The sequence below is a fragment of the Oryza sativa genome, chromosome 2 (genome assembly GCF_034140825.1).
Source record: "Oryza sativa Japonica Group chromosome 2, ASM3414082v1".
NCBI classification, from domain to species: domain Eukaryota; kingdom Viridiplantae; phylum Streptophyta; class Magnoliopsida; order Poales; family Poaceae; genus Oryza; species Oryza sativa.
The window spans coordinates 3185717-3211958 of NC_089036.1; the positions used below are offsets into that span (position 1 = coordinate 3185717).

Below are 26242 nucleotides of genomic sequence, written 5' to 3' on the forward strand. Positions count from 1 at the left end.
GTTTTTTTTTTCAATTTCAGATCTAGAGTTGAATGCTAGCCAAACACTTAGCTTGTTCCCAACTCCCACTGGAGTACGAGTTTAGAGTTAGAAGTTAGAGTTTGGAGCCCTACCAAACGGGGCCTTAACTATTGTGATTAGGATCGTCTTACTAACGATGCATGCTCTCTTATGACACATGTTACTACTAGTCATTCTGTGAAACTTCAGGGCTTTCGACTATGCTCTCTCTTCAGTCTTAGTGGTTCTAAAATCCATTATCACTTAGGGTCATCTATGGTCATTAGCTGGCGTTGCTTCTTTTGGGATTTTCTTGGGAGGGTAGTGTGATTTTGCCTCCTTCCTGCTGATTGGAGTTATGTTTAGCGGTCGTAGTAGTCTCTTTCTTTTTTTCTTGGTCTGGTCGATTTAGTTGTGTAAACAAATACTCTTTTCTTTTAATTTATTAATGTTCTTCTAATATATTAACGTGTAATTTTTTTACGTGTTCGCGGAAATTTTATGGTGAAGACAGAAAGCTAAAGCTAGAGATGGAATCTAGCAAGATAAGTGAACGTGCTTAACAGGATGCATTTGGTGACACGCAGTGCTCGTACTCCATAGCACATTGTTTTTGACGTGTGACCATTTCTTTGCCTCGTCCATGGATTCTACGTGTTGCTGTATAGGAGAATTCCCATGCCCATCACCATCTCGTTTTCTAGAGTGCACGGCAAAACCGAACCAACTTGCATATAAATGCATTACCATCGGTGTATGCTGACTGCGTTCGGTAGGCATGCACGATGCGCGGTCTTCTTTTTGTCAATGGATGCGGTAGTATATTAGGTCCTGGTTTTTTCGGCTCACATATTATGTACCAGTGTTATCACCGGCATATTTTCTAAGCTGCTTAATGGTACTCTTTTTGTTTCATATTAAGTCTTTTTGATTTTTTTTCTTTGTTAAACTTCTTTAGGTTTGACTAAATCTATAGAAAAAAATAGCAACATCTACACACACCAAATTTGTTTATTAAATAGTGTTGAATATATTTTCATGATATGTTTGTTTTGTGTTAAAAATATTATTGTATTTTTCTATAAACTTGATCAAATTTAAAAGTATTTGACTAGAAAAAAAGTCAAAATGGCTTACAATATGAAAAAGGAGGGAGTATATTTTTTTAGAAAATCTTTTCTTCATCAGCACATTTAGGAAACGGTTTTAAAATCAAATTTTTAATATTTCGTACATTCGCCTCTGTTATAGATATCTTGAATTATTATTTATAAACCAATTTTACCCCTCATCTATAAAGAAAGAACCGGACAATTGTGGAACTGTGGACTGGAGTACAACCAAACTGAAATAGCGTTTCGTTCACAAATATTGCTAGCTATTTAAATACAAAATAATAATTTGTCGTGGAACACGCATCATTTTTGCAAACAAATGGAAAGGGAAATTTTGTATTTATATGTAGTTGTGTAACATGCCACCTACTCCCTCTGTCCAAGCATACCAAGCATTCGGAATTTATCTGTAAATACAAACATTTCAATTTGCATCTCATTTTTTTCCCTCATCTTACCCTAAATCATCCTATCATTCAATCCATATAACGAGGGACACCAAATGTTTTTTCTTGCTTAACCTCAGGTGTTGTTATTTTCTGATTAACATACATATTTTACCTCAATTTTTGTTAGCATGTTTTTCAGTTTAGCATGTTCTGTGCAAAAACTTGGCTTTAAAATATCAAATAAATCTATTTTTCAAGTTTATAATAATTAAAACTCAACTAATTAAGTGCTGATGGCTATCTTGTATTATGTGTGCCAACTTCATTTTCACCTCAACATCACTTTAATCTCTACTATTAACCAAAATATGCCTGTACTACCTCCTTTTTTTTAATGTATAACTCTAGTAACTTTTCTTATAACACTTAACCGTTCGTCTTATTAAAAAAATAGTATAAATATATAAAAGTATAAGTTAATATTATAATTTCTTGGTAATCAAACAAGTCACAAAACAAATAAACTGTATTTATGTATTTCTTTATTTTTAAATAAGATAAACAGTCAAACTCCATATAAAAGTTAACGATGTTATATATTAAAAAAACAAATATAGTATTTGTAGACAAAATGAGTATAAACTTGTAGCTCTCGTTCGAGCTCCAAATCAAAAAAGCTCCCATAAAGCCATACCGCTCGCGGATACCGCCTCTAGTTCGTCACCTCGATTAGCCCCAGATCCCAAGAAAAGAACAAAGCGATCCGCTCCCTCGCCTCGCCGCGGCATTTTCACAAGCACCCTCCGCGCGCCGCGCCGCGCCGCCGCCGCCGCCGCCGACACCGTCGCGAGAGGGGGTAGGGGGGGATGGGCTCGCTCCCCGTGTCGTCGCCGGAATGCGCGCCGGGGCGGCGGGTGACGGTGGCGGCGTCGGACCTGGCGCCGCTGTTCGGGGCGCAGCGGCGGCACCTGGACCACTTCTTCGACCGGCTCGACCTCTCGCAGGCGGCGGCGTTCGCGCAGGCGCTGGTCGACGCCCCCGGCGCGGTGTTCTTCACGGGCGTCGGCAAGTCCGGGATCGTGGCGCGGAAGCTGGCGCAGACGCTGGCGTCGCTCGGGTTCACCCGCGCGGGGTTCCTGTCCCCCGTCGACGCGCTCCACGGCGACATCGGCTCGGTCTTCCCCGGCGACCTCCTCGTCCTGCTCTCCAAGTCCGGCGCCTCCGACGAGCTCCTCGCCCTCGCGCCCTGCGCCCGCGCCAAGGGCGCCCACCTCATCTCCCTCACCTCCGCCGCATCCGGCGCCGACTGCCCGCTCGCCGCCGTGTGCGATCTCAACGTGCACCTTCCGCTGCAGGCCGAGGTGTGCCCCTTCGGCCTCGCTCCGGTGACCTCCACCGCCATACAGATGGTGTTCGGCGACACCGTCGTCGCCGCCATCATGGAGGCTCGCCGCCTCTCCAGGGACCAGTACGCCTCCAACCACCCCGCCGGCAAGATTGGCAAATCCCTCATCTTCAAGGTAAACCTAATTGCAAAGCTACATTGCCGTCATTTCTTGCATTAGCAAATTGATTATTACTACAAATTTAGTACATTAGTTAGATCTCAAAACTTACTGATACTAAGATCTTTTACTTTATGAGTTGCTTGTCGGTGCGATCAGTTATGCGATTTTTCCAGGGTGGAATGTTGAACTCATAATAAAGGCAGAACGTGCTGGTTATGACAGCATTTCTGTCACTATCCAAACAACATTTTATTTCTTTTTGTAGTTACTCGTCAGAGTCTTTTTCATTAGGACACTCAGGTTGCAATGAATAGGAGTCCTTATTCACAGGTCATTTTCACAGTATTTGCAGCCATGGCAGAAGATGCTGGATGACACCTTTTTTTTTGGGCATGATTCTTGATGGTTAGCTTGTGGAAGTTATGGTTGCTATTTTTTCTCATGAGTGCTAATTACCAGTAAATTTGAGTCATTTTATCCTTGAATTATTGTAAGAAAATGATCAATTATTTCCTTGTATAGATCTTTGGAATGTTTTTGTCCTAGGAGCCTATTTGGGTATGGCACATTTGGATCCAATTCCACAGGATTTAATTTAAATTTGAACTGAAACCCAAAGATTCCAAACACCCTAGTCAAATCATGACAAAATTTCACTATGCAGGTTAAGGATGTTATGAAGAAGCAAAATGAGCTTCCATTGTGCAAGGAGGGAGATATGATCATGGATCAACTCACTGAACTCACTAGTAAAGGCTGTGGGTGTCTACTTGTGGTTGATGATGAGTACCATTTGATCGGAACTTTCACTGATGGTGATCTCCGGCGTACACTCAAGGCAAGTGGGCAAGCAATTTTCAATCTGACAGTTGGAGAGATGTGCAACAGGTTTGTCTATGCTCAGTCTTTATGATTTATTAGTCCTTTATGGTAAAAATAAGGTTTTAGATAACTCGTACAGAACCAAAAGCACCATACAACTGGTTTTCCTACTATCTATTCTTAGTTTTAGTTTTGTTTTCTTAAATTATTGTGCTTCTCTAATCTTCAAAGTCATTTTAAGTGCTCTTTTTGGAGGCAATAACCTGAAAAATGGCAAGCTGAGCCATAGCGTCCATGGTTGGGCGCCTGGGCCATAAGGAACTTAAAAAATTATATCAAGTGCTAGAACGCACATAAAAGATCATGATAAGGGACTCCTCTTTTCTTTCCCTTATCTTTTAACATGTGGTTTTCCTGAAAATAACACAGATCAATTTACTGAAAGTTATCTTTGTATTATTAAGCTACAAAGGTGGTGACATTTCTCCAAAGAGTTGTGGTTCTTAAAAAATATACCCAAACTGTGCTCTCTTGGCAACATTCATTTATAGTTCCAGCAGGTCTATAGAAATGTTAGCATCCAAGAATTAAGATAAGTTTTCAGCGAGAGTTGGTTAGTGAGTGATTTTTTGACAGTTAATTTCCTTTTTCAGGGCTAGTTTTGGTTTTTTTGCTCTCCTATTCACTGATCACATCCTTGTGTTTTGCACAATTTCATCTAATTTTATCGTCGGTGCCCCCTAAAAGAATTCCGCTCTGATGTTATATGGTTCACAAGATCTGTTGGGCTGCTCAATAATGTATTTCCTGATACTGCGGCGTGTTGTTATAAGATCTGGTGACAGAATTTTGTCAGTTCTCTGTTTGCCCAATAAAGGGCTACAGCTATCAACTAATTATGTCAAGAAACTTTTATTGAGATGACAGTTCAGTCTATAGAGCTGTGCTGGTACAACTCTTGTTGTAGAAGCATTGGCCAACTGATGTATTTAGGAGAGTAGTTGTCAACTTGGGACCAATGGTAAATTTCATTTTTGAGTGATTGAAGGCAAGCAAAGGTCAGTTGAGTCTACGTCGAGTTGAGAGCACTGTTGTCTGTTGATTCTAACGTCGGTGATAGAGGCAAATGCTACGTGTAGAATTCAGAATCGTTTGGAAGTAATCGTTCTTACAAATCTTTCTGGAATCAGTTTTGACCATGATATATAGCCTTCCTCTTAAGTCTAAACATGTTTGTTGATCTTTCAGGCACCCAAGAACAATCACCGCTGATGCAATGGCAGTACAGGCCATGGAGAAGATGGAATCGCCCCCTTCTCCGGTGCAGTTCTTGCCAGTTGTTGATAGCAACAACGTTGTCTGTGGGATCATCACATTGCACGGATTGGTCTCAGCTGGACTATAATCTTTTCGCCTCATCTCCTTGCGATTCTTTGCAAGTATTTGGTCCAGTACATCATCACGCTGGTTGCATGGATTCTTGTCAAATGGTGACGCCTTATCTTTGTACTAGTACGTGTAGCCTAGAGTGTTAAAGAGGCATTGTTTACCAGTGTCTCCTACGTCTAGTGTTCTAAAAGAGCAATGTGACAGTTGCTCGCTGGATGAATGTACCCTTCCCTCTGTAAATGAATGTGAGTTTAAGATGCAGTGGAATAAAAAGTTTAAGCCTAAACAAGCAGACATGTTATTTGGTTTAGCTTTTTAAAGCCATAAACCACTCCTACACTGTTAAGCCAAAAACTACGTTTGAGTAGTTTTGCAAGACTCCACCATTTTGCAAATAACATAAGTCACATTCAAAAGGAAATGAATGTGAGTTTAAGATGCAGTGGAATAAAAAGTTTGAGCCTTAACAAACAGATATGTTTTTTGTTTAGCTTTTTAAAGCCATAACCACTCAACTACGTTTGAGTAGTTTTGTAAGACTCCACCATTTTGCAAATAACATAAGTCACACATTCAAAAGGCACAAGGTGTCAAACGCAATGCATAGCTAACTGGAGTAGAATTTTGCAACTAGTAGGCCTGGTGAAGTTCAAACATGCATTGAACAAACACAACCCTTCATGGTGTGCTCAATCTGTGACATTCGATCTTTAGCTCCATGAATCTAATAGATATCTCCTAATTCGATTTCGTGGAGAAAGTGCAACAGCATCCAAATTTTGGTAGCGATGATGTTCAAATCCCTCCATGCTGCTGGTGCCTACAAGGGAGCTTCACCTTTCCCACTCTGAATCTGGGTGTGGGCGCTCCACCCTGGGCTTGCTAGCTGGTGATGGACTTGGCTGGTGATTAGTCAAGGCCTGGTCCCAGCCCAAGATGTGCGGCAATGCGAACTGCACATACACACACTAATCAACCACAAAAACACATGGAAGAAGCCCTAAGCAGAATCTTTTTAAGATAATGGATTCAAAACCTGGCAGCTACAATTACATACCTAACCAAATATAATTACAAGGAAGAAATATGTTATATGTATATAGCAGCCTCAAGTGGCTTGTCGTGGCAATGAGTGCTGCCAATGTCATTACTATGATATGATAAATGAACAATGCCACCGAGTAGTGTGTCATTGCCAATGAAGCGGTAGCATAGAGCTGCTTAACATAATGCATGCATGATTCCGCTAATGAGTAAGGACTAAACCATCTGGTAATGTTGATACAGTAAAATTAGAATATACATAACACATTCACAATGACATTAATACTGAAGCAACAACAGAGGCAATAGACATAAGGTTTTTATTAACTTGTTTAAATGAAGCTCTGATGTATGCCACGAAACTGGTACTATACACTGGCATGAACTGTTTCAATATAAAGCTATGATAAAAACAGTAGTGCACCTAATTTATTGATGTCTTTAAGCTTAGCTACATATTGACTAACTGGACAAAATTATAGTTTAGCAACAGATTTCAAATGGCAATTTGGAAACTTACACTCAATGCTGTGCGCATAACTGTAAACTCAGCTTTTGAGATTGGGAGTGAAAGTCGCTCAGTTGTCTTCTGCAAGTTGTTCAGAACAGCTGCAAAGAAGATTCTGTGATGTATCTGTCACTGAAACCATGGTGTACAAGTTGATAACTGGCTATTAAGCAGGAATAACTTCTTGTACTCTTTTCATTTCAGGCAGTCATTTTAAGAGTTCGCAATGAAAACCAAGTCAATAGTCAAGACAGGCATAACTTTAACCACATAAACTGCAGTGTTGGTTATTATACAAGTTTTAATCACTCAGTCAACTTTAGATCCTGTTAGGTATTATAGCTGAGGGTTGCCACAGGCACATGCCATAGCTTAATATTCCGCCATGCTAAATGTCAACTAATCACAGACATAAAATTCTTATGAAAGAGAACTAGTATAACGACTCCATGGTCAATAGTTGTTCATGATGAAAGTGTTTGTGGTAGCCACTAGCCAGAATGCCTGCAACACTGGATAGTGGATACACCCTTTAGCACACAATATAATTATAATGTAATTACACAGGCATTCCAAAAATGCTAACAGAACATCTCAAGATGTCAACCGATTGATCAAATCATCAAATGATATTTGACCAATTTGACCAATGGCAATGTCACAAATGAACATAAGAAACAGGGGTATACTGGTAATAAAATAAAGCATGTTTGATACGTTACTAAAGCCACTTACTTATATTCAGAAAGTATCCACTGTCATTGCCGAGAGGAGTGACTGACAACGATTTTTTCACTTGGCCTTCATGACTGACAAAAGTGAAGAGGGTAAGGTTAGAAGGCCATGACTTCAAAGCATAAAGCATCTACAAACAGTACGTTTGTTACAAAGTTATAAACAAACCTTGATTTCATGGAGGGATCATGGAAAAATTCACAAGATTCAGCAGGCCCAAGACTTATCAAGCTTCCGACTTCAGTAGGTGACAGAGCAAAGAGCTGTAGAATAGATGTCGCAGATAAACAAAGTTAATAGAACTTAGTTTTAGAGAGAAACAAAGAGCAATCTGGTCACTACTCCTGTATGGAGCGTAAAAACCCACAAAGTGTAGAGCAGAAGTGACAAAACTCAAAAAAAGAAAAAAAAAATCAAGCAGTCTTTATTACCAGATATGATCCTATGATCATCACTACAAAAAGGCTCCCTCCCTCTCATGACTAAAGTGAGATTGAGCACATACAGTTAAATCATGTGTACCAATTAACTTGGTAGCTGGTGCATTATTTGTAGCAAGCATCATGCAAACTCATTTATATTGCATTAGATGCTTATAAAATTGCATATTTTCTTGAGTGAACCAACATATAAAGTATTGGCAATAGCCAATAGGCTATGGATCTACGCTGCTTTGGTTTTCATAAATAAATTTCTTCCATATGAATTTGACATTATTTCATCCCAATATGGATACAATGTTGATGTGACTAGCGATTATCAGTGGGTAGGCATATTTTATTGCCAGGAAATATCAAGTACTCAAGAAATATCATTACCTGTTTCTTTGAATAATCATATTTCCTTTGTCCCACAGCCGGGAAAAAAGTCAACATCACCGATCCATTTTTGTTCACACGAGATCCTCCAGACTGATGAAATAGGAAAATTAGATAGTGCAAATTTGGAATTGTATGTTAGAACACAAACAAATAAAAATGTGCATACTTCCAGTTTGCTGAAGCTTGGCAGTATGGGTTGCATAGAAAGTGCAGCCTTTCCCTTGAACACGGTGTAGCTTGCAAATTTTCTACCAGATGTGTTCTCTGCATAAAGATAGTAAACAATATGTTTATTAGTATGTACACTTTTGATAAAATTAGCAACTTTGACTAAAGTGTATAAAGGAAAAAGTCTTCACCGTCTGCTGCAAATGTTGAAAGAGCATGTTGGAAAGTCAAAGAACCACTCCAGAGAGCATCCTTTAGGTCAGTGACTCTCCTGAGAAGGGGGAATACACTTATTGGAGCAGGTGGAAAGAACAGAACCATAACACAACAAAGGATTGACTTGAAGATACCATTGTAAGATTGGTTGGCCGTACTACTTAAATTGCCATTCACTATATACATTAATTACTACGCGAGAAAAAATGAACTACAGAAAACAAATTAACCAACTAAACCAGCATGAACTTGATCAGCTCCAAACAGGATGCTAAGTTGCAGCACAGCCTTGAATTTTCCAATTGCATGTCCAGCAGCACTGCATTCGATCGTTACTAAACTTTACTGTAAGAATCTCGCAAATAGTATTGTTACGTCAACACAACAGGTTCGATTTGTGTCTGGGAACAAGAGATCAGTATTATTCACGCACAACTTGTAACAACAAAATAAGTAAATAACAATCAGCTCAGCACCACCGACCGATTCATCACTACCCAAACACGGGTCCCGTGGGTCAAACGGGGATACAAGTGACTGGGAAAGTACACCGCTGACACTCTGCGCAACTGGAGCAAAACCATAATATAATCTCCTAAAACATCTACAACGTAATTAACACATAAAAACCCATGGCGAAGTAAAACGGGGGAGGAAAAAAAAACACACAGGCCCTAACCCTATCGCCAAACCCCCAAAACCCCACCCCGTTTCACCGTCGATTGCACAAGGCACACCGAACTAGGAGAGAGAGACCACCAAACACGAACCCTAAGATCAACGAACCGGTCGGCACCACGAGTCCCAGACGAGGCCGCCCCTCCACAATCGCACAAACGGATGCACCAATGTCGCCGCCGCCGCGGCTAGGGCGGCCGAGAGAGCGAGCGCGCGAGCGCTAGGGTTTAAGCTAGGGTTTAGGGTTTAGGCGGAGACTGACCTGGAGGAGGAGGGGACGAAGCGGGAGAGGCGCTGCATCGTTGGCCTTGGCTTTCCGCCGCCGTCGCGTTGCCCACCGAGAAGCGGATGCCGAATGGAATGGGAGAAGAGGAAAAAAGCAGCAGGGAACGCGCCGCTTGTCTCGGGAAGCCAGCCGCATCGGTGGCGGCGCTTGCGGGCCTGGCAGGTGGGCCAGCCCACGGCCCAATCCGGCCTCCCCGGCCCAACAGCCATTAACGAGTGGGCCATGTCTCACAACTCACTATTACTCCCTCTACCAAAATATAAGTTTTTTTTATTGATATAGTATTCGAGATACTATTTTGACCAATAATATCAGATGTTTTAAATAAAAAGAGTTGCATATTACTCCATCCATCCTAAAATATTTGACGTCGTTGACTTTTTTAATCATGTTTGACCGTTCGTTTTATTCAAAAAATTTAAATATTTTTTAATTCTTTTCCTATCATTTGATTCATTGTTAAATATACTTTTATGTATACATATAGTTTTATATATTTCATAAAAAATTTTGAATAAGACGAACGGTCAAACATGTTTAAAAAAGTCAACGGCGTCAAACATTTTGGGACGGAGGGAGTATGATAGTTTGTTTAATAATAAATCTAGTAACATTAATTTTACATGATTAATCTTTTTTATTATTTTACTGTTAATGGTCAATGTTAAAAATATTTGACTTGTCACTATGCTAAAAATGTGTATATTTTTGTACGGAGGTAATACTATTTTTTTAAAAAAAAAACTTTAGCGATGATGATGACAGATATCAAGTTTTTGGAGAACAATGTGGTATGTGAAGTTGAAAACTTTGAAGTAGTTTGCATATATTGATAGTTACCTCAAGAGTTTTATTTGCAAGAATTTTTCAGTTTCGCGGGGAAAAAGTTTTTAAAAGTCGGGTTCAGTTCTTGAATATGAACTGGAAAATGCATGTTTGTCCACTTGTCCTTGCTGCTGTATGGCAGCTAATTCCGGTTTATGTTTGCTCTAATTTACAAATTACATTCATCTCTCGAGACCGATTTCGTGCTCAATTTCGCGTGCATGAATAAGATATAATTCATGGAGGCGACGATCAAATACACAGCAAGAAGTCGAGAAGAGATCGGGGAAAAAAAGACGGCGGATTCGTGGCTATGGCTAGTAGTGAATTGATCACTAAGCTTAGTTGGCCTTCTTGGTGGTGGCGCCGGCGGCGCCGCCGCAGAAGGCGTCCCGGTTGGCGGCGGCGCCGCCGCGGACGAGGAAGTGGCCGAGCGACGGCGTGGCGGTGGCCTCCACGCGGTTCTCCGGGCACAGGAACTCCCTCGCGCACGCGATCTCCACCTCCCGCTGGTAGTCGTGCACCAGCACCTCCGTCTCCGACCCCTTGGTCCTCGCCATCACCGCCGCCGAGAAGATCGCCGACATCCTCCCCGGCGACCCCTCCGTGAACCTACACACATCCAACATGACATCATCAGTGTTAAAATATAAAGTGAAATTGTTCGTCCTTGCTCACCAGCTTAAGTTCCTAAGAGCAAGTTTAATAGTACATCCCACTACTAGCTTCAATTCATCTATAGCCAATTCATACAATAATTGCTTATTATACTGTTAGTATATGGTCCCACCTATCATACACACATTGCGTCTTGGAGTCTGTGCTGCAGCTGGCTACATATCTATAGCCCGCTGCTCTTCTCTCTCATCTTTTATCTCATTAAAATATGTTTGTAGCTGGCTAATAGCCTGCTATTGTGCATGCTCTAACTAAACAGATCAGTACATATCAGAACCAGATATCTCGTAATCGAATCCTAGTTAGCGCACGCTAGAGGCTTAAGGGAGAGGGTTGGAATATAAAATAAAAAAATGCTATCGATAAATGTTCAATTTCAAAAAATATCATCATACAAGCCATCATACGAGGGACTTTTTTTTTTCAGAAATATCATCTTAATTAGGGTTTTGTTAGCAGTCTTCCGTTAAGATGGATGATATTTCTTGGATATGAGTGTTTTTCAATGATATTTTTTAGATTTTCTGTAAAATAAATTGTTTGTCTTTTCTCATCGGCTTATGGTTAAAATGATCGGTGCATACAACTCAATAAGCAACATTATCTTTTTTTTAAAAAAAAGCAGCAGCATCCATGGCCGCACATTATGCAAGGCGAGATGGACACGGAGGTAGTAGGTGTTTGTTTGCTCTTACCCGCTTGGGCCATCGACGAGGATGACGTCCCAGGAGACGTCGTAGAGCTGGTTGGGGAGGTCGTTGATGGCGAGGCGGCAGTCGGAGAAGAGGAGGTTCTGGACGGGGCGGCAGTCGGCGGACTGGGCGGCGCGGGCGGCGTCGAGGAGGTCGGGGAACTCGCGGACGGCGGTGGCGTACGAGACGTCGTACGCCTCCAGGCCCGGGAGCGCGCCCTCCACGTGCGCCACGTAGAACGGGTTCTCGTCCAGGAACACCGTCCGCCCGCCGTGGTTCAGCGCGCGCCACAGCGGCGTCTCGGCGCCGAGGCCGAACACCAGCAGCCTGCACGGCGCGCGCCGCCGGAGCACCGACGCGATCGCCCGCACGTCCTCCTCCGGCATGCTCGCCGTCGCGTTCGCCCCCGCCGCCGCCGCGTACTGCACCAGCGCGTCGAACACGTACGCCGGCAGCCCGCCCGCTGCTCCCACCGCCGCCGACGCCGCGGCGGCGCCCGCCGCGCCCGCGACGGTGAGCCTCGCGCGCTGCGGCAGCGCTGCGCCTTCCGACGCGGCGCGCGCCGTGGAGAAGACGGTGAGCAGGGACACGCAGGTGAGCAGCGCGAGGAGGAGCGCGACGAGCCAGGCGCAGCAACGCCGCCGCGAGCCGAGGAACAACGGCATGGACGCCGCCGACGGCCCCGGCGACGCCGCGCCGGACAGCGACACCACGCCGTTGTACCCCTTCGACGCCGGGTGCACGACGAGCAGCTTCGGCCCGGACATCCCCTTCATCTCCTTCCTCCTCTCGCCGCCGCCGCCACCGCCGCAATTCTTGGCTCCTCTTCTTCTTCCTCCTTGCCTCACTGACACACAAACTGTCTGAGCTTGTGTTCTTGAGTGAGTACTTGGAGTGAAGGATAGTTGCATATAATTATCTGGAGCTTGTGTTCTTTTGTGTTTAGTAGATGAGGTGATGAGGAAGGAAGAATGGTTCACCAGACCTGACTGACATTTCAGGTTGGAAGAAAGATGGAGGTTGGGATGGATGGGATATAGAGGCAACAAAGCCTAGATAGCTTAATTAAGCAAAGTAAAATAAGCTTTGTGATGGATTAGTAGTAGTTGGCAATGTTTGGCAAGAAAGCAAGCTAGTTAAAAAGGAATTCCTGCAAGTTTGCTTCAAAGTGGATCAAACAATTTTCTTGGGTTTTAATGGCACTCCTGTGATTTGGACACAGGAGCTTTCTTTCTCAGAAGAAGACTAATAGCAAAGTCCATAAGATATCACATTGGCCTCTAAATTAGCTATTCAACTGAACTGAACTAGAGTGTGTTAAAGAGAACATATTTGCCTCTAAATTATCAATCCATAAAGCTTCATCAGGAAAGAAGTGAGGACCCATGAGTTTTCAGTATGAAGCACACAATGCCAATATTCCAATCAGCCGATGATGGGAAACATCATTAATTGATTGAGAAGCTGCAGAAGATGGCTCCATATTTTTGAAGGAAATCAGCTATCAGACATCGAACACAAAAAGTCGCAAAAAGACCAATATCATGTTTGGTGAGAAAACACATTGTTGAAGAAAAGAAGACTGAACACCCTCTGACAAGGGTCCTCAGCTGGGAAGATGCTATCAGTGAACACTTGGAATATAAGCCACAGCTGTGGCAGGAACTAAAGTTTGTGGATGGGAGGTGCCTGTCCATGAGCCATCTTATTTTTTTGTTGCCTTCAAGTGAAGCCTCGGCAAGAAACCAAAAAGAAATAAAGAAAATGGCATGGAACACAATAAGCACACTGAGAATCATCTGCAGCCCTGAAATGCCTCAAGCTTATTGGAGCCAATTTCAAGATATTACTAGCAGTTGTTTAATGCGGTAACAACCACATGTGAAAAAAAATGGCATGATCATTGGCTCTCTTAAACAAAGGATTTAGTTGGCAAAGAGTAAACATAAAGTGAAGCTTAACATTTAGGGCATGGTAGCAGGTATGATAGCAGAGTTTTACCTATGGAGTCTTGGTATATAAGAAGGAACCTTACCTGCTTATGGATACTTCACTACGAACAATGGCTGGAAAACTTAGCCGAAAAGGGGCACAGCATCATTTGCTTACTCCAGTACCCGTTTTCTCCCTTGTCTAAGTCGACTGAATGAGAATCTGATAAACATGAGAAGCAGACAACAATGGCAAACAGGCAAACATATAGAGATTTTTTTCCACTTCACCAGCAAAAAAGTACAGGATGAACAGATTACAGGGATATGGCAAGCTTTATCCACACAATGTCCAACATTGGCAATGCTCTTGCCTCGGTGTAACAGAAGATCAAAATCTCACGGGTACCATGATCATTGACTGGGGTGGCCACAGGTATAATTATGGGCATCGCCAGGATCATGCAGTCCCGCACCAGTAGGCCAGGTGCTCATCTTTGCGCGAGGTGCTAAACAGCCCACCACATTTCAAGCAAATGAAGCTGCTGCCGTCAGCAAAAGCATCTAAAATTATCTGCTTCCTTCCACTCTCAGCAAGTATGCAGACTTCATCAGAATCCAGCATCATGACAGGGTCAGAGCCAGGTACTTGTTGAGGATTAGTGTTTGTTGACTGCGACTCTGCTATAGCACATTGTGCAAGCAAAGAAGCGAGATCATCAACACTAGGGCTGGGCTGTGATCTTTGCCTGTAGAGTTCCCGTGCACGGTTCAGCGTCTGCATGAGAGCCTGTTCACCACCTTGGGATCTTATGGCCAAGAGAATCTGCATGATTTTGGAAGTTGAAAATCAATAGAAGGAGATTAATTGAGTTAACAGAATTAGAAAAGGTTTGATACGCAGGCTAAAATTTATGACCTCGTTTCTACAGAGAAGTTAGGCTCAGACAGTTTTAGCTGTCATCATGAAATGTTTCAGCGAATGTGGAAAAGAGATCAGGAATGTACTGACTCAGTAATTAACAAGTATCAGCACACATATCAACGGACAGGACAATGAAATTGAAACGGAAGTACCTAAAAATAATCAAAACTGCAACAGAGCATTGAAAAATTAAACCGATTTATTGATTAGCTTACTATTTCTGTTATCTTAAATTCAATTCATCAGCAAAAGTGAACATTGTGAGACGTATGCATCAATACCAGTCATGTAATCTAGTCACCTTCTTCTCATTCATGTCTTACGTCATAGCAAGTATGTTATACATCTCAAGAAGGTTTAAATGGCCATCTGTGACTAGCAGAGTAATCATTACTCAATGTATATGCATATGAGTTAGGAAACTAAAATATTCAGTGTAGAACCTAATACATCGGATAAAAAGGCTAAGATGCATCAAGAGGCTATTCTTGAATTTAGATCATGCTCCAGATCATGATATGCAATCTGCTTATGTAATATGCGGTCTCATGGAAGCTCAATAGTTCAAACAACAGGGATATAAGTGATAAACTACAAACTAGCAAAGGTTATCAGGTGAGGTGAGGAATAATCCCATTATTACAATAAAAAAGGCTTGGCTGATCAAGGTGAAGCTGTAAATCTACTGGTGTTCTTTTTTTAGATAATGGGTAACCTGGCCTCTACATCCAACGCGGATGTATGCAGCCAATCTACTGGTGTTCTTACTCAGACAATACCAATATGTAGCAGACTAGCACCCTTTTCATAGACATTCCCATTCTCGCCTTAATCAGATGGAGAAACTTTTTAGTTGTTCTACTTTAGGTCTTTAGCATACAATAAAGAGAGAAAATAACAAAATCATGTAACAATTGGGCAAAATTAGAAAAGGAGGGACAAACTCTTAAATTTAGGGAGAAACATCGGAAAAGGAAATCCTGCAGTAAAGAAAACAATCAATGTCTCGAATACTACAAAAATTGTGGTGCAGTTATACGGGAACTCAAGCTTGAATAATTGATTTCTCAAGAATTTTTGTGCATTTGCGCGGGAAACTCTGGCCAGTAGGCCCAACTTAACATTATGGCACTTGGAAGGATTAAGATTTGCATGAACACACTAAATCGGTTCAACTTCCCCGCCTTTCCATGACCGAAATATGAGAACTCATTTGTAAATACTAAATTGAATTACTGATGGTGGAATCAATACAATACAACACTATGAGCACCAGGTATACTGAAACATGCATTTCGCTGTGAATGCATCACTTTGCAATCTTCTTCTCTCTATTTCTTAAGAAAGATGAGCATAACAATACTTAATTCTACTATTTGCTAGTCTAAGAAAGGACATAACCGAAAGGGATAAGTGCAAAAGTGAGAAGGCAGACGAGCACCTAACATCTTCTAGGGCGGATCATACCTAACAGATCCCAAACCCCGTACCCTAAATAAACCCTAGACCTAGAACGAATCACACCAAACCCCTTTTCTCTGTGCGCATAACATCCCGATTTCCAAGCTGGATTACGCCATAACGAAGACCGTCATAAGCTAAATCGAATCACATAGAACACCATGAACCTCTAATCGAATGATGAACCTCTCATCCCCTAGGTAAATCCGTGACGCAAACCTCGAGAATTCCCCATTCCAGCACCGACCGAGGGATCGACGCGGGCACAGCACGCGAAATGGAAGCGGGCCGAGAGAGAGATGAAGAGAGAGAGAGAGAGAGAGAGAGAGAGAGCCTCACCGCCTGCAGCGCGAGCGACGGCTTGCCCTCCTCGAGCAGGACTCGGGCGCGGGACAGCATGCTCCACCCATCCCCTCTCGCCGCCGCCGCCGCCGCAGCAGCCGGCGGCGGAGCCTGCTCGGCCATCGGCTCCCCCTCCGCGGCCTCCATCTCGACGTCGTACGGGTCCATCTCCCACGCCTCGATCTCGCGCCCTCTCTGCCTCACTCACTCCCGATCGACGGGTCGCCGCCGGTAGGCGGGTGCACGGCGGCGGCGGCGGGATGCGGCTCCGGATGATTCCAGGAGTTCGTGAGTGCTGGGGCGGCTGCTTTATTGGAGAAGAGGCGAACTGAAACGGAAACTGCTGCCAGCCGTCCCTCTCTTTTCTCTTGTGGCTGCTATGATGATGCGGGTTTCCACCCTTTTTCGTGCGATGTTGGGAGTTCGAAATTTCAGATAGGCGAATTTATTGAATTTTCGAAGCATGAAATTGACTCAAATAAGTTCATCCTTTTGAAAATATGGAGCAGTTATGAATATGACTTATCACGATGACGGGCATGACTATCTTATGACTATAAATCACACTGACTTGTTGATTGATTGTATGTCATTACACCTATGGGTTAAATGAGGACTCACAAAATTAAACTATATCAAAAACACAATATCCTCGACAAGTTTATGCTTTATACACACTTATACAAATAGGATGAAGATATTGTTTCATTCCGTGTCTAAGTGTGAAGCCTTGTCATTACTCATAAATTATATTTATTGGTCCCTTTACATCATATAATTGTCACATTTATCCTTTTCGTAAAAGGTATACCCACGCACTAAGAGCCAGCGGCGAAACACAACGTGTGTGTGAGGGGGAGGGGAGGGGGACAGGGAAGGGAGGGCTTGAGCTTCCCTACCCTGCTGAATCACCATCGAGAGAAAGATGAGAGGGGAGTGGAATTATTAGGGTGAGGCAGAGGAGTACAGGAGCTGGAGAAGGAAGAAGGAAATGAACTCCCTCCATTCACTTTATATATCTATCTCTGCTAGCGGATATTTCATGTGAAGGCTAGGGAACACTTAGGCCACCGTGCAAATGGCCTCAAGTATGTGAAGACACACGCAAGACCACACACCTTGTATGGATAAAATCACCATACCACATTGTATCGCTGTATCGTTGGTAGACGGTGCTAGGTGGAGCAACTATCCCTTGTCAAGGGCCACGGGACCTCGCGGAAGAGCGACATTCAACAACACGGTGCAAGCAAACCATACGACACGTTTGGCACTTTATGACTATCCTTATAGAGATGTCAAGCTATGCGATATATGGATCTTGTCATTCACCTAAGCATCTCATATGTTTTTCTTGGTTAATGTTGTATATTTTTGGAGCTTCTGTATGATAACTAGTGACAAATTAATGTATACACAAAATTTAAATCCTCCATAATTTTTAATTTTTTGAATGACGACATGATCTTCAAAACATATCCTTCACTACGGTTTTAATTATAATATATAAAAAGTAATTATTTTAAATTTCTAAAGTACTTTTAAAAACCAATCTATACTCTGTGCTCAACTGTCTTAAATTAAATATTGTAAAAATTATTGATACTAAAAAATTATATTGTTTGAATTTGATTTTGTTAAAAACATCAGATATAATGGAACTGGAGGGAGTATGCAAGAGGTTTATATTACATTTCATACCATTCTAAACACAATAGCAAGTACTAGTAACCATGTTCGATATCTGCGGAGATAATTTACTCAAAATTCTCGCTGCTCAAATTAACAACTCAAGTTTCGAAGGAAGAAAAAGAAAAACATATGCTCTCGTCCTTGGGCCTTGGCTGCCACTTGTGCTACGAACAGAGTCACAAAGTCCGTCCGCGGCAAGCGTCACTACTCTTATGTACCCACAGGGACGGCGGCAGCATCACCGGCGAACAAACAGCTCACCCCGCCACGGCCCACGCCGGCGCCAGCGCCGCCACCGTCATCGAGGAGCGCCGCGCTAGACCTCGTCGGCGGGCGCTGGGCGATGTATCCGGATTCCGGCGATCGAGCTTGGCGCTGATGGCATCCATGGCGCCGTCCATCGCCGCCGATCCCCTCTCTCGCCGGCGACACCTCCCTGCTAATCGCGACATGGAAACCCAACTTGGAGCAAATAATCTGACCCCACATGTCAGTGTAACTAACAGGCCAAGTTCATGGGCCGCTCGGTCACATGGGCCACTCTACTACGTGGGCTCTACGAAGTATTTAGGCCCAAGCGGTGGGAAGTAGCAGCGCAGGTTGCCGCCGCTTGGTTTTGCTGGGAGAGTTTAGTACCACCTCGCCCGTTCAGCTAGTTGAGGCGGTCGCGGAAGCTATAAAACGAGGCGGAGGGCTCCGTCCCAAAGCATACCTTTCTCGGCCTTTTGGCTAAGATCAAGTGTAGTATCTGTTCTTATCAGTTTAATATCTGATATGTGGGCCATGTGCCCACTTCGATATTAAATTTATTTTTTGTGGGGGAGGGCCCACTACAGTGGCTTGCCACTGGGGTCCTCGCGTGTCGCCCAGGCGTTGCACTACAGCCTGGGCCTGGCGCACCCCAACCAAATCAAATTTAGAATTTTAATCCTGTAATTGAAAATTTGGTAAAATACTCCGTAATGACTCTAATCCAAAATTAAAGCCGTTCAAGTTTATCGGAATGCCCGAACCAAATCAAATTTAAAATTTTAATCATGTAATTGAAAATTTGGTAAAATACTCCGTAATGACTCTAATCCATAATTAAAACCGTTCAAGTTTCTCGGAATGCCCAAACCTGATCATCTAGGGCTTGGCATCACTGTGCTTTTATCAGAAAACTTGCAGCCAGTATATAGTACGACGTGAAAAATAATTCTATTCCCTTGTTTATTTTCCTTCTATTTATTTTTAATTAATTATTACATCGGAGTGAAGTTCTGTATTTTTAAAAGTAAAAAATAATTACATCAGTAATAGATAAAGTGAAAAAAAATTGTTTTCAAGTTCTGTATTTTTAAAAGTAAAAAAAAATTACATTAGTAATAGATAAAGTGAAAAATAAATTATTTTGATAAGGAGGAAGTAGAAATGAAGATGTTAATGACCAACCATTCTTCAACCCAAATATACATTATTTAATATTTACAAGAGATGCTAAAATTATTTATATATTTTAAAATGGAGGGAACACAATATTACAACGGAATTATGGCGGCACTTAAATCTTCTGTGTGTCAATTACTAAAAAAAGTATGTTCAAATTAATATTAACTCAAATTTCAAGGAATTCAAACAAAATGGAGACAAAATGCTGTCGTATTCCGAAGTTCATGTTCCCTTGGGCCGTGGCCCGTGGCCGCCACCCGAGAGCATCACACTGAACAAGTACCACTCCCACTGCCGGCGCTGCCCCCACCGGCGGCGGCAGCGGCGGCGGCGGAGGCCATGGCTGAGCTGCGGCATTCGACGGTGGCGGCGGCCGCGGCCCGCTCCTCCAACTCCCCCGCGAAGCGCGACTCCGACGCCTCTGCCGCCTCCTCCCCCTTCGCCTCCACCTCATCCGCGCGCGGCCGCGGCGGCGGCGACGACGACGACGGCAAGGATGCGCACCGCTCCTCCCCTCTCCTCCCTCATCACCACAAGCGCCTCGGCTTGCCCTCTCCCCTCCGCTCGCTCCTCGCCCTCGAGGACCCCAGGTCCCCCTCCGCGTCCTCCTCCTACCGGATCTTGTTCGCCCTCCTCGCGTTCCTCCTCCTCGCCGCCACCTTCTCCGCGACCTCCGTTTGGTCCCGCCTCGTGAGTTCCTCTCCTCTTCCGAATTTCGGTTTTCATCAGACTCGCAACTTACCAATGCTTCCTGTTTTTGATCCTAGAATGCGCCCTACTTGTGCCAGAAGGATGGGATCACGCTGCACTGCCCTGAGGTGGAGTGTTCTTCATCTGCACACGCAAAGTTTCAGTGAATGTTGGTGTGCGTCGGGAGATTTGGTCTAAATAATTTGTTTGTTTTGGGTGCAGACGAAGGAAGCCCCCTCCCTATGGGAGAATCCACGTGCTGCTACCACGTCCTGGAAACCCTGTGCAGAGCGCCGCAGCAATGAACCATCAGGCAAGTCCAGCACTCGCATCGCGATAGGCGACAATGCAGCATCTTCACATAGTTTAAAGGAGTTGTAATCTTCATATCAATCAGTCATTTATCCAAAATTCTTTGGGCCCTGAGTGAACTAGATGGTACTCCGTACATAATTTGTCAAACCAGCTAAAATCTGAATTTCCAGTTTTATTTTGAGATTAGGTTGAACTGTGATCCGTAATTTGATGCTAGGTCGCTGGTTTATGAGACATGATCCATAGTTCCATTTCAGATGATTGGTTATGAAACGGCATATGGTGATTTTAATCCGTGTTAACTGTTACAAAAAATTTCAGACAGAAGTTAGGTCGAGATCCATTGTTTCATATAATGTGGTTGATTTATAAGAAAACATATGGCATATTTATTCCATGCTAATTATTGAGACATTGCATATGAGATGTGAGGGTAAATTTAAAATGCAGTTCGCATCCACCTTTTTCGTTGTTAGTGAGCAATATGAGTACATGGGTCAAAATTCATAAATAGGATACTTTCCTTGTAAAGTACTTTGCTAGGTCTAGTTAACTCTATTTAAACGTAAGCTGGTCTTTCTTCTTGCCATGTTTCTTATACTGTCTCTTAATGATTCATTGCAAGCAAGCTTTCTTCAAACTGTGTATACACACACACTTTTGTTTTGTACAATTGTGCCTTCAACAATCATTGAACATCAGTTTCTTGTCATGAGTGACTATAATATATGTCTATATCACGCAGATGTCCCACCTGAGAATGAAACCTCTGGATATATTTTTATTCATGCTGAGGGTGGACTGAACCAACAGCGTATAGCTGTATGTATGCTCTTCTATTTCTCCCAGGCTTCCTCTCCTTATTTTGTCTCAGTGGTTGAGTGCTAAATGTTCGTTTAGATCCTGCAACGGTTTGCTGCCTAAGCATATATTTATCACAATATAATAATGTATACCAGATCTCGTTATTTGAGAACTATTTATCTTATGAGATTAGTTGTTGCAAAAGGACAATTACAGTAGCCTTTCAGTATAATCTATAATTCCTCTTGATAGCATGGTTGCATGAGTTTATTATGATCTACTAAAAGCTGGATTAAGAAAAATATATGTTATCTTGCTGTTTAATACTATTTAATTTCCCCTAGCCCACAGAATGATCATACAGACTTCTTGAGCAGCAGTCATTCGTGTCCTAGGATGGCATTGAGTTCCAGTTAAAGCAGATGGTCTGCATGTTAATTTCACTCATCTCTTGTTTTTTCAGATATGTAACGCTGTTGCAATTGCTAAGATAATGAAGGCAACGCTTATTTTGCCAGTTCTAAAGCAGGATCAAATATGGAAAGACCAGACGTAAGTTTTCAAGTCTAGTGTCTTCTACTTGTCTGTTTCCCTTATGATAGTTAGTGGGTAGTTATATGTTACAAAATTTGCTTCGCTAAATCTCTAATGAAGTGCCCTGCAACTCAGGAGTCAACACACTGTCCACTTAGAATGTGAGAGTTTAGAAATGCAGAAAAAATTGTGTTCTGCCTTGATTTCTTATTTATTCTCATAAATCTAAACAGTTGTCTTAATCTTTCTAATGTTGATGCATTTATGTTGAACAGTTCAGCAGCTGCTGTGGAAAATAAAATTGACTAACTTTTCTGCATAAGTGCGCTTCAAATGTAGTTGTTTCTGATACTTAAAATGAGCATTGTAGTGTTGCACCCTCAGTTATTTTCCCTGAAAAATTCATGACCACTGTAATGTTTCTGATAGTATGCTTACAATGACCATTGTAGTGTTGCACCCTCAGTCATTCTCCCTGGAAAACTCATAACGACTGTAATATAAATTAATTTCTGGCTAGTAAATTAGATAAGGAAACATTTTTATTTTGTGTTGTCAATTTTACCAAGCTAGTACATGGACATTAAGAATCCAAATCAAGGTTGTTTTTAGAACATTTCAATTTATAGTAATAATCTTATAACCGCAGAAGTTTGTGATACGTGCTTAGCTGGTGTTAAGTTCAATTCCATAATGGGTACTGAGTCCCATACCTGGAATAATTGCTAGTTGCATAGAGTCATGAACTCATGATTTTCTTAGTTGCAGTATTTTCTGATTCGTTTCCTTTATATGCATTGTGTTTTGGCATCAGTAATTTTTAAGCACATGTATCTTATGTGCAGGAAGTTTGAAGATATCTTTGACGTGGATCATTTTATAAACTATTTGAAGGATGATGTGCGCATTGTCCGAGACATTCCTGACTGGTTTACAGAAAAAGATGAGCTCTTTACTAGTATAAAGTATGTGCTACACTCACACTTACTCCTTGCATTTACTCTGAACTACCTTTACTTTTGGAAAATCAATGTTACAACAAGTGAATACTGTTGACAATGAGCTTGGCAAAACCATTTGCTATTTTGCTGCCATCATAGCATTTTTTCATGGATTTGGTGAAAAACCTAATACTACTTCCATGCTGTTATACTGTAATTGTCTTGTATCCTTAGCTAGAGTCATTTAAGAATACATTTATTTTATTTTTAAAGATTTTATTGTATACTCATTGGAAGTCCAGAGGACCATCTGAAATATATCCATCAAAACAGTTGTTTCCAAGATTTCTATCAGTTTTCTTGGTTGTCTTTGTTCTATCTCAAGATGATGGGAGAGTACACTTTCATATAACCGTTATAGAATTGATATTGTCATCCCAAAGTCCAATTTAAATCCCCACTGCCTACAGTTTAGTGGAACCAAGTATCCTGTGACTATCTTCTTACCACGAAGTGAAGATCTATGATTAAAACGTGGATTATTTCTTTTTGTGAGCAAAAATGGTTGGAACTGTTCAAAGTCTTTCTTTCACTAGCTGCTGTCCTGCCTTGTTCTCCCTATTAGAATTTATTCGTTTACCTTCTTAATTTCTCATTCATTGTATGCATTGATCTTCTTGTACAGTGATATATATGTTAGAGATCAACAGATTGCACTGTATTCATACCTTTTATTTATATATATTTCACTGTATTTCATTGATCTATCACAGGCGTACTGTGAAGAACATCCCAAAGTATGCATCTGCTCAGTTTTACATTGATAATGTACTCCCGAGGATCAAAGAGAAAAAGATAATGTCTATTAAGCCATTTGTCGACAGGTTGGGGTAAGTCAATAATTGACTGATGATTATTCATACATTTTATTCCGAAATCCAAAATATCAATCAAGTTCAATCAGCTCCAGCACATTATGAAGGGAACATTGTTCCCTCCTTTTTTTGCTTTGTAGTTTCTGATATACTACAATTTACCATATCTTTGCATGGCATTGAACAACCAAAGCCTAACATAAAAACTTCAATTTCAGGTACGATAATGTCCCAATGGAGATTAACCGGCTACGATGCAGAGTTAATTATCATGCACTAAAGTTCCTGCCTGACATTGAAGAAATGGCTGATAAGCTGGCAGCAAGGATGAGGAACCGAACTGGCAGTGTAAATCCGTACATGTAAGCTACCTTAGAGAATACAGCCATCTGCTGCTTGCCCAACCTAACTGAAGTTGGCAACTTAAGTTCATTTCTAATCAAGTGTAGCACTTTCCTTTTGAAGGGCTCTTCATCTGAGATTTGAGAAAGGAATGGTAGGCCTGTCCTTTTGTGATTTTGCTGGGACGCGGGAGGAGAAAGAGATGATGGCTGCTTATAGGCAGAAAGAATGGCCAAGGCGCTATAAGGTCATACAGAGTCCCAGTTGTCTGATGAGTTCAGTCTTTAAACTTTGTAGATGTGAAGCACACATGCTTTAGCAATCTAACAAATTGTCTCTTTCCTGTATTCCCATGCAGAATGGGTCTCACCTGTGGCCATTAGCTCTGCAAAAGAGAAAAGAAGGCCGTTGCCCTCTTGAGCCTGGCGAGATCGCTATCATCCTCCGGGCACTGGGTTACACAAGAGGAACACAGATATACGTTGCGTCAGGGCAAGTGTATGGCGGCAAAAACAGGATGGCTCCCCTCCGAAACATGTTCCCAAATTTGGTAAGCACTAGACATTCGCACTCCCCTTCATTAAAAAAAAACAAAATACTATCATGGCCTTCATGCTCCTGACTAGTGTAGCAGTAGTGATCACTGAACACAGAGTTAGAAAAGCTCATTCTACTAACCCTGAAAAACATCCATGAACACAGAGTTAGAAAAACTCATTCTACTGACCCTGAAAAACATCCATGGGCCTCATTGAGGCATGCTATTTTGGCCTCATGAATGTTTCTAGGGCAACTACAATGATGCCGAAAGGGTTCAATGAGGACAAAATGCTATCATGGCCTTCGTGTTACTGACTGGTGAACTCTGAACCCAGAATAGTCACAAATGCTCATTCTACCGACCCTGAAAAACCCCAATTTGGTGATGTTTTTGGGAAAAAAAAATGATTGCAGCTTTTGAAGCCAATTTTTTTGCCCTATCAAATTTTTGACAGCTTTATTAGTGTCATATGAACATTTTGTTTCTTATCAAATTGAGTATTGTAGTAGAAAAAAATAGCTCAAAACCAACCAAACAATCTCTTTGTTTCGAGATTGAGGCCATGACTGATCGGCTTGTTGGTGCAGGTGACCAAGGAGGAGCTCGCCAGCGCGGCGGAGATGGCGCCGTTCCGGAAGCACGTGACGAGCCTGGCGGCGCTGGACTTCCTGGTGTGCCTGAGGTCGGACGCGTTCGTCATGACCCACGGCGGCAACTTCGCCAAGCTCATCATGGGGGCCCGCCGCTACGGGGGCCGCCACCGGCTCAAGTCCATCAAGCCCGACAAGGGCCTCATGTCCAAGTCCCTCGGCGACCCACACATGGGCTGGGCCGCCTTCTCCGACGACGTCGTCATCACCCACCAGACCAGGGCCGGGCTGCCCGAGCCCACTTTCCCCAACTACGACCTCTGGGAGAATCCTCTCACTCCCTGCATGTGTCCTACAGCCTGAACCCCCCTGATGAATCTTCAGGCTTGAAAGTTCAATTATACAGTTAGGATCACTGGCAGTATAGTGCTAGAACATTTTATGTTCTTGTTTTTTCGTTTTCGTTTTTTTTTTTGCTCACGTAGTCCTATTACTAGCAGGATTTACCACCTCGATTGGTCAGCGAAATTCGAGCCCCAGCGAAGCGTACTCTTTTGCTAATTTTGAACAAACTTTAACATATTTCGAATGAATTATGACCTGAGATGAACGTTTTGAGCCAGCTCATGGTGATAGAAGTCCGCGGATTTTGCTTAAAAAATCGTCGAGATCATGAATCAAGGTGTTTTTTTTTTCCTGAAAACTATGAAAGATTAGGTAAACTACGGTCAGTAAGCTAAGATTAAGAGAATCAGTTGATTGATAATCAACTTCTAAGAAAACTAAACTTTTCAGTTTTTATCTTTTATTTTATTTACTAGATTCTATAGCTAAAAAGTTCTTAAAATCTGGATAATTATAAGAAAAACTACGAGTGCAACGAGGCTTTACAAGCTTCCCAATCAGAGTACTCTACTTTCCTTTTTTGATAGAAATACGCTCACTTTATTCAGA

At 42.3% G+C, this 26242-nt stretch overlaps 5 protein-coding genes and 1 non-coding gene across 6 annotated transcripts; 3 read left to right on the forward strand and 3 right to left on the reverse strand.

Annotated features, from left to right (window-relative positions):
- Nucleotides 1-2218: 2218 nt before the first annotated feature.
- LOC4328364 (probable arabinose 5-phosphate isomerase) lies at nucleotides 2219-5509 on the forward strand. The gene is made up of 3 exons (XM_015771899.3): nucleotides 2219-3024; nucleotides 3677-3900; nucleotides 5083-5509. Exons 1-3 carry the CDS (start codon nucleotides 2371-2373, stop codon nucleotides 5237-5239), a joined length of 1035 nt encoding a protein of 344 aa, XP_015627385.1. The 5' UTR covers nucleotides 2219-2370; the 3' UTR covers nucleotides 5240-5509.
- Nucleotides 5510-5666: 157 nt separating this feature from the next.
- On the reverse strand, nucleotides 5667-9743 carry LOC4328365 (single-stranded DNA-binding protein WHY2, mitochondrial). Its single transcript, XM_015771901.3, has 8 exons — nucleotides 9656-9743; nucleotides 8691-8770; nucleotides 8498-8595; nucleotides 8329-8421; nucleotides 7679-7773; nucleotides 7511-7584; nucleotides 6788-6876; nucleotides 5667-6176 (listed from the first exon to the last, which is right to left on the reverse strand). Exons 1-8 carry the CDS (start codon nucleotides 9691-9693, stop codon nucleotides 6057-6059), a joined length of 687 nt encoding a protein of 228 aa, XP_015627387.1. The 5' UTR covers nucleotides 9694-9743; the 3' UTR covers nucleotides 5667-6056.
- An 880-nt stretch (nucleotides 9744-10623) lies between these two features.
- On the reverse strand, nucleotides 10624-13467 carry LOC4328366 (protein IRX15-LIKE). Its single transcript, XM_015772037.3, has 2 exons — nucleotides 11878-13467; nucleotides 10624-11116 (listed from the first exon to the last, which is right to left on the reverse strand). The coding sequence occupies exons 1-2, from the start codon at nucleotides 12783-12785 to the stop codon at nucleotides 10846-10848; spliced, it is 1179 nt and encodes a 392-aa protein (XP_015627523.1). The 5' UTR covers nucleotides 12786-13467; the 3' UTR covers nucleotides 10624-10845.
- A 588-nt stretch (nucleotides 13468-14055) lies between these two features.
- On the reverse strand, nucleotides 14056-16813 carry LOC4328367 (uncharacterized). The gene is made up of 2 exons (XM_015772038.3): nucleotides 16531-16813; nucleotides 14056-14631 (listed from the first exon to the last, which is right to left on the reverse strand). The coding sequence occupies exons 1-2, from the start codon at nucleotides 16699-16701 to the stop codon at nucleotides 14266-14268; spliced, it is 537 nt and encodes a 178-aa protein (XP_015627524.1). The 5' UTR covers nucleotides 16702-16813; the 3' UTR covers nucleotides 14056-14265.
- Nucleotides 16814-18933: 2120 nt separating this feature from the next.
- On the forward strand, nucleotides 18934-19130 carry LOC112938016 (U2 spliceosomal RNA). The gene has a single exon (XR_003241064.1). It is a non-coding gene; the product is annotated as a U2 spliceosomal RNA (small nuclear RNA).
- Nucleotides 19131-19911: 781 nt separating this feature from the next.
- On the forward strand, nucleotides 19912-25910 carry LOC4328368 (protein PECTIC ARABINOGALACTAN SYNTHESIS-RELATED). Its single transcript, XM_015770779.3, has 11 exons — nucleotides 19912-20346; nucleotides 20424-20474; nucleotides 20569-20659; nucleotides 21407-21483; nucleotides 21929-22017; nucleotides 22845-22964; nucleotides 23714-23830; nucleotides 24034-24177; nucleotides 24281-24404; nucleotides 24516-24707; nucleotides 25286-25910. Exons 1-11 carry the CDS (start codon nucleotides 19996-19998, stop codon nucleotides 25649-25651), a joined length of 1722 nt encoding a protein of 573 aa, XP_015626265.1. The 5' UTR covers nucleotides 19912-19995; the 3' UTR covers nucleotides 25652-25910.
- Nucleotides 25911-26242: the final 332 nt, after the last annotated feature.

Coding starts and splice junctions, on each gene's coding strand:
- LOC4328364 (XM_015771899.3), top strand. CDS start 2,371: ATGGGCTCGCTCCCCGTGTCGTCGCCGGAATGCGCGCCGGGGCGGCGG. Junction 3,025..3,676: donor GCAAATCCCTCATCTTCAAG/GTAAACCTAATT, acceptor TTCACTATGCAG/GTTAAGGATGTTATGAAGAA. Junction 3,901..5,082: donor GTTGGAGAGATGTGCAACAG/GTTTGTCTATGC, acceptor TTGATCTTTCAG/GCACCCAAGAACAATCACCG.
- LOC4328365 (XM_015771901.3), bottom strand. CDS start 9,693: ATGCAGCGCCTCTCCCGCTTCGTCCCCTCCTCCTCCAG. Junction 8,771..9,655: donor TTCGTCCCCTCCTCCTCCAG/GTCAGTCTCCGC, acceptor CCCCCTTCTCAG/GAGAGTCACTGACCTAAAGG. Junction 6,877..7,510: donor TGGATACTTTCTGAATATAA/GTAAGTGGCTTT, acceptor TCTTCTTTGCAG/CTGTTCTGAACAACTTGCAG.
- LOC4328366 (XM_015772037.3), bottom strand. CDS start 12,785: ATGCAACTATCCTTCACTCCAAGTACTCACTCAAGAACACAAGCTCAG. Junction 11,117..11,877: donor CTCGTCGATGGCCCAAGCGG/GTAAGAGCAAAC, acceptor GGATGTGTGTAG/GTTCACGGAGGGGTCGCCGG.
- LOC4328367 (XM_015772038.3), bottom strand. CDS start 16,701: ATGGACCCGTACGACGTCGAGATGGAGGCCGCGGAGGGGGAGCCGATG. Junction 14,632..16,530: donor CGTCGCTCGCGCTGCAGGCG/GTGAGGCTCTCT, acceptor AAAATCATGCAG/ATTCTCTTGGCCATAAGATC.
- LOC4328368 (XM_015770779.3), top strand. CDS start 19,996: ATGGCTGAGCTGCGGCATTCGACGGTGGCGGCGGCCGCGGCCCGCTCC. Junction 20,660..21,406: donor CCGCAGCAATGAACCATCAG/GCAAGTCCAGCA, acceptor TATATCACGCAG/ATGTCCCACCTGAGAATGAA. Junction 24,405..24,515: donor AATGGCCAAGGCGCTATAAG/GTCATACAGAGT, acceptor ATTCCCATGCAG/AATGGGTCTCACCTGTGGCC.